The 12,155-nt window shown below is 39.9% G+C and overlaps 1 protein-coding gene across 5 annotated transcripts in view; it reads left to right on the top strand.

Moving 5' to 3' along the window:
• Positions 1–12,155, top strand: part of gabra2a (gamma-aminobutyric acid type A receptor subunit alpha2a) — a 120,329-nt gene that overhangs the window by 98,154 nt on the left and 10,020 nt on the right. For all 5 annotated transcript variants that reach the window (XM_020054382.3, XM_020054381.2, XM_020054380.2 and 2 more), the window contains 3 exons: positions 1,873–1,940; positions 7,465–7,685; positions 9,538–9,620. In XM_020054382.3, coding sequence (XP_019909941.1) covers positions 1,873–1,940; positions 7,465–7,685; positions 9,538–9,620 — 372 coding nt within the window. The remainder of the gene's footprint in view (positions 1–1,872; positions 1,941–7,464; positions 7,686–9,537; positions 9,621–12,155) is intronic.

The raw sequence follows: 12,155 nt of genomic DNA, 5'->3' as shown, positions 1-12,155 counted from the left end.
TGATATGATGCTGGTCCTCTGCCTACCACCAAAACAGCGCTGACCCACCGAGGCATGGACTCTGCAAGAACCCTGAAGGTGTCTTGTGGTGTCTGGCACCAAGACATTATCAGTAGATCCTTCAAGTCCTGTAAGTTGCGAGGTGAAGCCACCGTGGATCAGACTTGTTGTTCCAGCACATCCCACAGATGATCAATCAAAATGAGATATGGGGAATTTGGAGGCCAGGGCAATACTCTTCTCCAGGTACCTTAAACCATTCCCGAACAATGTACAGGGAATTCCATTGTCATGAAAGGGTGTACCTGGCCTGCAACGACGTTTAGCAGCAGAACACTGCCAAGAGCATCAAACTCCCTTCACCGGCTAGTAGTCTTCCCACAATGCATCCTGGTGCCTTCACTTACCCAGGTAAACGGCACACTTGCACACGACAGTCCATGTCGTGTAAAACAGAATGGGGCTCATCGGACCAGGTGACGTTTTTCCGCTGCTCCAAAATCCAGTTCCGATGCTTACGTGCCTATTGTAGGCGCTGTCGATGGTAGACAGGGGTCATCATGGAGACTCTAACTGGTCTGTGGCTTTGCAGCACTACAGCAGGGTGTGGTGCTCTGTGTGTTGTGACACATTCCTCCCATAACCATCATTAAAAATAATTGTGACTTGTGCCACAGTTGACATTCTGTCTGTTTGGACCAGACAGGAGAGCCTTCATTGCCCTCAGCCACTGATGAGCCAACACCATGTTGCTGGTTTGTGGTTTGTCCCTCCTCAGACTAATGTCGGTGGGTACTCACCACTGCAGACTGGTAGCACCCCACAAGCCTTGCCATTTCAGAGATGCTCTGACCCAGTTGTCTGGCCACAACAATTTGAGCCTTGCCAAAGTCGCTCAGGTTTTTACTCTTGCCCATTTCTCCTGCATCCAACACATTCACAATGAGATCTGAAGAACTGATTATTCACTTACCATCTAATCTACCCAGACCTTGACATATGACATTATTCCAGAGGAGCAGAACCTAAAGCCACCTGTAAAGGTATTGTTGTGCATGTCTCCAATAAATGGTTAAACTGGGAATTTGTAAAAAAGAAAACTAGGACAAATCATGGAGTCAGTGATCATTAGGTCGTAAATGTGGTTCATTCTAATATTGTCCATGCAAGTAATCAATCTCAGCTGCATCTTATAGCATAATGCTAATTTAGGAGTATTATTTGATCATGTGCATAAACTTTGGCAAATTTTATTGGTTGATGTGGATTCTAGGAACTTTTAGAACTGGTTTATTAATGTCTGGTCCAAGTTGGTCAACCAAAAGTAATTCCCATCTGTAACTTATAAGATAGTGGTTGATGACATACATTGTTCAACATTATTAGAAGTAAAAGTCTATGTTCTATGAAGAGAATGGCAAGTTTGAGGAATGTTAAGTTGAATGGCCTAGACTGAAAAAGGGACAGATACTGAATCTCAGTCATAAGAGTGTGGATGGTGGTATATCCTAGCTACTGCCTGTCACGACTTCAGTAGCGCTTAACATTTACTCACTGTGGAGTGAGCGTTAAGCGAATTTAAATGTGGCATCATGGACAAAGCGTTGCCATGACAGCAGTACTCTAAGTTTAATGTGAAATCATTGCTTTCAGTGGTTGGATTGATCTCAACCACACCTCATTCAAGATGTACCTTTCAGTTCTCAGAAAAAAAATATATCAGGGGATTTGCAAGCGGATACCTTGTTGACAAATGAGCAGATGTCTAAAAAGATAAAATTTTCAAAAGAGTTATTACAGTAGTAGTTGTCAAAGACATTCGCAAACAGGATCATTAAAAATATGTATTGTTTTTATGTGTATGTTTTACAGATCGAGTGACAGAGGTGAAGACTGATATTTATGTCACAAGTCTCGGTCCAGTGTCAGACACAGACATGGTAAGTGTTATGCCAGGCACAGTATAATATATTAATGGATTACTGTGATGTGGCACTTATAGTAAATTATTCTGCTGGTTTTATAGATCAACATACAGTATTTCTGTATTTATTTTTATTAATTTTGTATTTAAGCTCGTAGTTAACATTAGTCATTAAAATGTGACCTTTAAATTGAGATTGTTCTTCATGGGATTGCATGATCACTTTGTTTTTCTTTGTTGCTATTGGATACCCAGGTGTAAAATATATATTTTTAGATAGCTTTCTTAGAATCCGCTTCCACTTCCCCCTTTGTACCCAGGATACGCACACACACACGCAGGCATGCACGCACTCACACAGACATGCACACTCACACTCACAAACTAACACCATCTATATAATCTTTTATATTACAGTCTTCCCTTTTTCTTTGTATCTGTCTTTCTTTTTCTTCTCTCCCCACCACCATCCTTTCCTTTTGCCTGGCTCTCTGAGCTCCAGGCTGGAACCTGCTGGGCCTTAAAAGCTTTTCTCAGTTTCCACCTTCATCACTTTCTCGCAGCCCATTTCAGCCTTCTCTCAAATATTTAAACCATAAAGAAGAGGGGGAAATGGTCAAGACCAAGCCTGGACCTTAAAAAAGAACAAGAAATGGCCCATGTAAAATTCATTCAAGCTCACTGTGGATAAATTCACACTTGGGTCATCGCACTGATTTAATAATGTTCTTTGATAGTGTCACTTATTTTACCAGATATATTCACTGTGATCACATTCTCACTTGTGACCTGGGAGCTGTTAGGGTTAACTGACATGCTCTGGGACACCTAGGCTTGAAATGAAATGGAGCAACATTTGATTATTGGTCAAATGCTCTGACCAATAGATTACCTACCACCCCTATTCAGCTCCAGCCCAATCTTTTTAATTAGATTGAAGTTGTTTTATTATCAGATGTAATATTGTACAGGAAATAATTACACATTTAAATTAACATGAAATTATTGTTATGATAAACAACAATGATAGTAATAAAAAAAGAAAAATCAGTGGTAAAGAAAGTAGATTTCCATCAATATGGGACCCTAAAATGTTGGACACACATGACCACATTGTCTTACTATAGTCATACAATAACATATAATCTAATCTGTCATAGATTTCATACTTTAGGTTTCCAATCCATTTACATATTGTAGCCTGTTTTTAGTAGCCTGTCTCTCTGGGCCTAGGTATAAAAAACATAGTTATTACGACCACTACACAGCGACTGTCATTTGGACCATTAAACAGCGAATGTCATTAGGACCCCTACACAACGATTTTCATTTGGACCACTGCACAGCGAATGTCATTAGAACCACTAAACAGCGAATGTCATCAGGACCACTAAACAGGAAATGTCATTAGGACCACTACACAACGAATGTCATTAGGACCAACAAACAGCGAATGTCATCAGGACCACTAAACAGCCAATGTCATTAGGACCACTACACAACGAATGTCATTAGGACCACTAAACAGCCAATGTCATCAGGACCACTAAACAGCTAATGTAATTAAGACCACTGAACAGCGAATGTCATTAGGACTACTACAAAACGAAAGTCATTAGGACCACTACACAGCGAATGTCATAAGGACCACTAAACAGCGAATGTCATCAGGACCACTAAACAGCGAATGTCATTAGGACTACAACAAAGCGATTGTCATTAGGACCACTAAATAGCGAATGTCATCAGGACCAATAAACAGCGAATGTCATCAGGACCACCAAACAGCGAATGTCATCAGGACCACTAAACAGCGAATGTCATTAGGACCACTACACAACAATTTTCATTTAAACCATTACACAGCGATTGACATAAGGTCCACTAAACAGCGAATGTCATCAGGACCACTAAACAGCGAATGTCATTAGGACCACTAAACAGCGAATGTCATCAGGACCAATAAACAGCGAATGTCATCAGGACCACTACACAACAAATGTCATTAGGACCACCAAACAGCGAATGTCATCAGGACCACTAAACAGCGAATGTCATTAGGACCACTACACAACAATTTTCATTTAAACCATTACACAGCGATTGACATAAGGTCCACTAAACAGTGAATGTCATCAGGACCACTAAACAGCAAATGTCATCAGGACCACTAAACAGCAAATGTCATTAGGACCACTAAACAGCAAATGTCATTAGGACCACTAAACAGCAAATGTCATAAGGACCACTAAACAGCGAATGTCATTAGGACCACTAAACAGTGAATGTCATCAGGACCACTACACAATGGTTTGCTTTTGTAACACTACACAATGATTGTCATTTGGACTACTACACAGTGATTGTCATTTGAACCACTGCACAGCGATTGTAATCAGGACCACTAAACAGTGAATGTCTTTAGGATCACTAAACAGCGAATGTCATCAGGACAATTAAACAGCTATTGTCATTAGGACCACTACACAAAGGTTTGCTTTTGTAACACTACACAGCAACTGTCATTTGGACTACTACACAGCGATTGTTATTTGAACCACTGAACAGATTGTCATTAGGACCACTACACAACGATTTTCATTTGGACCACTACACAGCAAATGTCATCAGGACCACAAAACCGCAAATGTCATTAGGACCATTACACAGCGAATGTCATTAGGACCACTACACAACAATTTTTATTTGGATAATTTCACAGCGAATGTCATTAGGACCACTACACAACAATTTTCATTTGGACCATTACACAGCGAATGTTATTAGGACCACTACACAGCAAATGTCATTAGGACCACTACACAGAGAATGTAATTTGGACCACTACACAGCGATAATTATGTTGACCACTACATGGTGATGGTCATTTGGTCCACTACCCAGTGAATGTCATTTGGACAACTACACAATGATAGTCATTTGGACCACAACACAGCGCTTGTCATTTAAACCACTAAAATGCGATTTACATTTGCACCACTACACAGCGAATGTCATTAGGACCACTACACAACGATTTTTATTTGGACCACTACACAGCGAATGTCATCAGGACCACTAAACAGCAAATGTCATCAGGACCACTACACAGCGATTGTCATCAGGACCACTACACAGCGATTGACATTTGGACCACTACACAGAGAGTGTCATTTGGACCACTACACAGAGAATGTCATTTGGACCACTACACAGCGATTGTCATTTTGACCACTAAACAGTGAATTTTATTAGGACCACTGCACAGCGAATGTCATTAGGACCACTACACAGTCATTGTCCTTTGGACCACTGAACAGCCATTGTCATTTGGACCACTGAACAGCTTATTGTCATTTGGTCCATTACCCAGCTTATGTCATTTGGACCATCACACAGCAATGGTTTATTTCTCCAGGATTCAGTTCTGGACTACCGGCTGACCTTAACCCCTAATCACAACCGATTTATGTTTGTTGGTGTGTAATGCACAATCCCTTATTTTTTGGCATGCAGCAATGTTGTGCATACCAATCCAAAGCTTTCTGTGTTCTCTTTCAAAAGGATGTGTAGCCTATTCTCATCTGAGAGGTTTGGAAACCCTGATTAATAGCCTCAAATTTGCAGAAAGTCGTTTTTAAACTTAAAAAATGTGAACATTTTGTCATGAAATGCTATGCTGTCTAAGGTTCTACTGTGCTGCAGGGTTTGCACAGTCTTTCTTCTACATGAAGCCATGTTTTCCTATGCCTACCCTTCTCAATGTCAAGGATGGGCTCTCTCTCTCTTTCTTTGATATATTTGACAGGATCCCTGCTGTTCCCTGTTGTTTGTGTCTGCAAACATATTACTTCTATTTCAATGTCTGTGTATTGTGATCCCTAAATAGGTCTCTGGCATTCAGTCAGTGTGACAGTGTTAGACAAAATAATTATATTACAATTAGACTATAAATCTGTAGTCAAGTCAATCTTCAATTTATAAAGCTAATTTTAGAAATGGCACTTTGCAGGAAAATAAATAAAAACTATACAAAGACAATTAGACAAATAAAGTAGAATGCAAAGAAAATAAATCATGAACTAAAGCAACTCAGCAATAAAAAATTTGAAAGCACCCGGGAGAAAAGCAGAGCTTAAAAGTTGTGTTTTAAGATCTATTTATAAAGATTACTCCATGAGGTGACCCTGGACAACACCCTGTCGTTCTCCACAAACATCAAGGTAATGATTTGCAAATGTAGTTTCATGCACTACAACATTCGTAAATTACGACCTTACCTCACGTAAGAAACGGTGTAGGTAATCCAGGCACATCTCTTGGCTTGAGTATTACAACTCACTGTTGGTACTGTCGGGTTCTCTGCCTGTGATTAAACTGCTTCAGCTTATCCAGAACATAGCAAACTACCTAGCATTCAAACTTGTTGATGCTTTGCATCCACTAAATGACCATAGTACTTGTTTACAGAGCAGCAAAGGGAACTTCCACCACCAACCTTCAAGCCATTCCGAATTCCTAAATTCTTACCCAAGCTCTTTATTCTGCCACCTCTGATCTCTTGGCGGTCCAACCCCTATAAGACAGTAAAGTGTTTTTATTTGTTTGGAAAAGTTTGGATTTGAAATCAAACAGGTTAAAGTATATTTTCTTAGATTTTTTTTCAGGGTATTTGCCTTGACAAGGCTTGGCATGTTTACTTGGATTTACATGTGTAGAACTGTTTTAGCTCTGATGAACTAATGGAAGAACATTTTTGGGTCCTTGTCTTGCTGCAGGAAGAAAGCACCACCAGAGTCTGAGTTTTCATGTACTCGCTTGTACTTAAACAGACAAGACGCTTCTGTACACCTCCAGTAGGGCCATCATCAATGGAGACAATAATAATGACAAAGTGGAAGCTGCATCACAACACCCAGGCACTGCAAAGAAAAAGCTATCCCTCAAAATTCTGCGCTTAAACAGAAAGTTGCCATGTGAGAGAAGCCATTGAGGCCAATAATCACTTTGAAGGAGCTACAGAGTTCAATGTCTGGAAGTGGAGTAGAAGTGTGCCGATCAATCATATCAAGAGCTTTGTATAAAAATGGTCTGTATAGGGGGATGGCAAGAAAGAAGCCATTAATCAAAATGTAATCTGAAAGCACAAGAGGGGTAAAAGTGTTTGTGGTCAGATAAAACCAAAATAGAGCTTTTTGGACTAAACACAAAGTGTGGCTCAAACCTAAAACCACCCATTCCTCAACACACACCATTGCTACAGAAAACTATGGTGGTTGCAGCATCATGCGGTCATTATTTTTCTCATCAGCATGAACTGGGCATCATGTTAAAATTAAAATAAGAATATATGACTGCAAAATACAGAAAAAGTACTTCAAACGCTGGTTCACTGGAGCATACAGCAGATGTTTTGTTGGAGCCTTTTTGTTTCAATATACTTAATCATGACAAGTTTTGCTGCTGTAGTAGGTGTACCTGCAGCTGCATCATAACTAAAGTTTTGCTAAAGTTGTCTTTTGTATTATTTTCTTTATCAGGAGTACACTGTGGATGTGTTCTTCCGCCAGAGCTGGATTGATGAACGTCTGAAGTTCAACGGGCCCATGAATATTCTACGCTTGAACAACTTAATGGCCAGTAAGATCTGGACGCCTGACACCTTCTTCCACAATGGGAAGAAGTCTGTGGCTCACAATATGACCATGCCCAACAAGCTGCTTCGGATCATGGACAATGGAACATTGCTGTACACGATGAGGTATCATCTGCTTGTTTGTTAATATCCTTAGCTTAATGAGCTAACAGATTACAAATTTAACAAAGCCATCTTTAGGTTTTAGGACATGGTGATTTCTGTGCAGCAGCCAAAACCAGTATTTACATCAACTGCACACAATGTTATCATATAAAAATAATAAGTGTACAGTGGGGCAAAAAAGTATTTAGTCAGCCACCAATTGTGCAAGTTCTCCCACTTAAAAAGATGAGAGAGGCCTGTAATTTTCATCATAGGGAACACTTCAACTATGCGAGACAAAATGAGAAAAATAAATCCAGAAAATCACATTGTAGGATTTTTAATGAATTTATTGGTAAATTCCTCTGTAAAATAAGTATTTGGTCACCTACAAACAAGCAAGATTTCTGGCTCTCACAGACCTGTAACTTCTTCTTTAAGAGGCACCTCTGTTCTCCATTTGTTACCTGTATTAATGGCACCTGTTTGAACTTGTTATCAGTATAAAAGACACCTGTCCACAACCTCAAACAGTCACACTCCAAACTCCACTATGGCCAAGACCAAAGAGCTGTCAAAGGACACCAGAAACAAAATTGTAGACCTGCACCAGGCTGGGAAGAATGAATCTGCAATAGGTAAGCAGATTGGTGTGAAGAAATCAACTGTGGTAGCAATTATAAGAAAATGGAAGACATTTATATCACTGATAATCTCCCTCGAACCGGGGCTCCACGCAAGATCTCACCCCGTGGGGTCAAAATGATCACAAGAACGGTGAGCAAAAATCCCAGAACCACATGGGGGGACGTAGTGAATGACCTGCAGAGAGCTGGGACCAAAGTAACAAAGGCTGCCATCAGTAACACACTATGCCTCCAGGTACTCAAATCCTACAGTTCCAGATGTGTCCCCCTGCTTAAGCCAGTACATGTCCAGGCCGTCTGAGGTTTCCTAGAAAGCATTTGGATGATCCAGAAGAGGATTGGGAGAATGGCATATGGTCAGATGAAACCTAAATAGAACTTTTTGGTAAAAACTCAACTCGTCGTGTTTGGAGGAGAAAGAATGCTGAGTTGCATCCAAAGAACACCATACTTACTGTGAAGCATTGGGGTGGAAACATCATGCTTTGGGGCTGTTTTTCTGCAAAGGGACCAGGACAACTGATCTGTATAAAGGAAAGAATGAATGGGGCCTTGAATCGTGAGATTTTGAGTGAAAACCTCCTTCCATCAGCAAGGGCATTGTAGATGAAACGTGGCTGGGTTTTTCAGCATGACAATGATCTCAAACACACCGCCCGGGCAATGAAGGAGTGGCTTCGTAAGAAACATTTCAAGGTCCTGGAGTGGCCTAGCCAGTCACCAGATCTCAACCCCATAGAAAATCTTTGTAGGGAGTTGAAAGTCTGTGTTGCCCAGCCACAGCCCTAAAACATCATTGCTATAGAGGAGATCTGCATGGAGGAATGCGCCAAAATACCAGCACCAGTGTGTGAAACCCTTGTGATGACTTACAGAAAACGTTTGACCTCATTGCCAACAAAGGGTATATAACAAAGTATTGAGATTAACTTTTGTTATTGACCAAATACTTATTTTCCACCATAATTTACCTATAAATTCATAAAAAAAATTATTTTCTGGATTTTTATTTCTCATTTTGTCTCTCATAGTTGAGTATGATGAAAATAACAGGTCTCTCTTATCTTTTTAAGTGGGAGAACTTGCACAATTGGTGGCTGACTAAATACTTTTTTGCCCCACTGTATATTGTACTGTACATACAGGTTCTCAGCATAGTAGAGAGGATACAAGGTACATTCTGGGGTAATATGAAATCCTGTGTTTGCTTGTTTGGATTCATTTAGGTTAACGGTCCAGGCAGAATGTCCCATGCACCTTGAAGACTTCCCTATGGATTCCCACTCTTGTCCACTGAAGTTTGGCAGCTGTAAGCTCCTCTCCTCATTCTTGCTTTTTTAATTTGTAAATTTTTAAAATCTTTACTGTACAAATGTTTGTTAATATATATTGAATCTGAGTCTTTGCCCTTCTCATCCCTTAATTTGCCATTTGTACTACGCTATTGTAACATATGGAAAGGTTTTAAGGATATGTCATACAATAGATCATTTACCAATTTGTTTCTGAGATTTAGGACCTTTGTAGATATCTCAAAAATGCAATTGAAAAGAATTATAAATTACAGTGTCATTGAACATTTCTGTTATTGTACATAGTTACACATTAAAACACACACAAACTTATACAGCTCCGGAAAAAATTAAGAGACCTGGTCATAAAATTTGAATATTATCAAAAAGTTGATTTATTTCAGTAATTCCATTCAAAAAGTGAAACTTGTATATTATATTCATTCATTACACACAGACTGATATATTTCAAATGTTTATTTATTTTAATTGTGATGATTATAACTGAGAACTAATGAAAATCCCAAATTCAGTATCTCAGAAAATGTGAATATTAATTATTACTTTTTTATTATTACTTTTTTTTTTAAATGTTGGCCAACTGAAAATTATGAAAATGAAAGGTATGAGCATGTACAGCACTCAATACTTAGTTGGGGCTCCTTTTGCCTGAATTACTGCAGCAATGTGGCGTGGCATGGAGTCGATCAGTCTGTGGCACTGCTCAGGTGTTATGAGAGCCCAGGTTGCTCTGATAGTGGCCTTCAGCTCTTCTGCATGGTTAAGGTCTGGCGTAATGCATCTTCCTCTTCACAATACCCCACAGATTTTCTATAGGTTTAAGGTCAGGCGAGTTTGCTGGCCAATTATGAACAGGGATACCATGGTCCTTAAACCAGGTACTGGTAGCTTTGGCACTGTGTGTAGGTGCCAAGTCCTGTTGGAAAATGAAATCTGCATCTCTATAAAGTTGGTCAGCAGAAGGAAGCATGTGCTCTAAAACTTCCTGGTAGACGGCTGCGTTGACCTTGAACCTCAGAAAACACAGTGGACCAACACCAGCAGATGACATGGCACCCCAAACCATCACTGACTGTGGAAACTTTACACTGGACTTCAAGCAACGTGAATTCTGTGCCTCTCCTCTCTTCCTCCAGACTCTGGGACCTTGATTTCAAAAGGAAATGCAAAATTTACTTTCATCAGAGAACATAACTCAGCAGCAGTCCAGTCCTTTTCTTCTTTAGCCCAGGCGAGACGCTTCTGATGCTGTGTCTTGTTCAAAAGTGGGTTGACACAAGGAATACGACAGCTGAAACCCATGTCTTGTATACGTCTGTGCGTGGTGGTTCTTGAAGCACTGACTCCAGCTGCAGTCCATTCTTTGTGAATCTCCCCCACATTTTTGAATGGGTTTTGTTTTACAATCCTCTCCAGGGTGCAGTTATCCCTATTGCTTGTACACTTTTTTCTACCACATCTTTTCATTCCCTTCGCCTCTCTATTAATGTGCTTGGACACAGAGCCAGTCTCTTTAGCTATGCCCTTTTCTGTCTTGCCCTCCTTGTGCAAGGTGTCAATGGTCGTCTTTTGGAAAGCTGTCAAGTCAGCAGTCTTCCCCATGATTGTGTTGCCTACAGAACTAGACTGAGAGACCATTTAAAGGCCTTTGCAGGTGTTTTGGGTTAATTAGCTGATTAGAGTTTAGCACCAGGTGGTGTGGAATGAATGTATACATTATACAAGTTTCACTTTTTGAATGGAATTACTGAAATAAATCAACTTTTTGATGATATTCTAATTTTATGACCAGCACCTGTATATATATATATATACACTCACCTAAAGGATTATTAGGAACACCATACTAATATTGTGTTTGACCCCCTTTCGCCTTCAGAACTGCCTTAATTCTACATGGCATTGATTCAACAAGGTGCTGAAAGCATTCTTTAGAAATGTTGGCCCATATTGATAGGATAGCAAATTATATTTGGAGGAAAAGGGGGGAGGCTTGCAAACCAAAGAATACCATTCCAACTGTGAAGCACGCGGGTGGCAGCGTCATGTTGTGGGGGTGATTTGCTGCAGGAGGGACTGGTGCAAAAAAATTGAGGAAGGAAACTTATATGGATATATTGAAGCAACATCTCAAAGACTTCAGTCAGGAAATTAAAGTTGCAAATGTGTTTTCCAAATAGACAATCACTTCCAACGTAGAGCCAAAATGGCTTAAGGAAAACGAAGACAAGGTATTGGAGTGGCCATCACAAAGCCTTGAATCCTATAGAAAATAGACCACAATCCTATAGAAAATTTGTGGGCAGAACTTAAAAGGTGTGTGTGCGAACAAGGAGGCCTAGAAACCTAACTCTGCCAGGGGGAATGGGCCAAAATTAATCCAGCTTATTGTGGGAAGCTTGTTAAGGCAACCCGTAATGTTTGAACCAAGTTAAACAATTTAAAGGCAATGCTACCAAACACTAATTGAGTGTATGTGACTCTTTCTGATAAAATACTAAATAAAATACTATTTTGACATTTCATGTATA

This window comes from Esox lucius, chromosome 15, assembly GCF_011004845.1.
Source record: "Esox lucius isolate fEsoLuc1 chromosome 15, fEsoLuc1.pri, whole genome shotgun sequence".
NCBI classification, from domain to species: Eukaryota; Metazoa; Chordata; class Actinopteri; order Esociformes; family Esocidae; genus Esox; species Esox lucius.
Note: the sequence above shows the minus strand (reverse complement) of the source record. Positions and strands in the feature narration are given on the sequence as shown.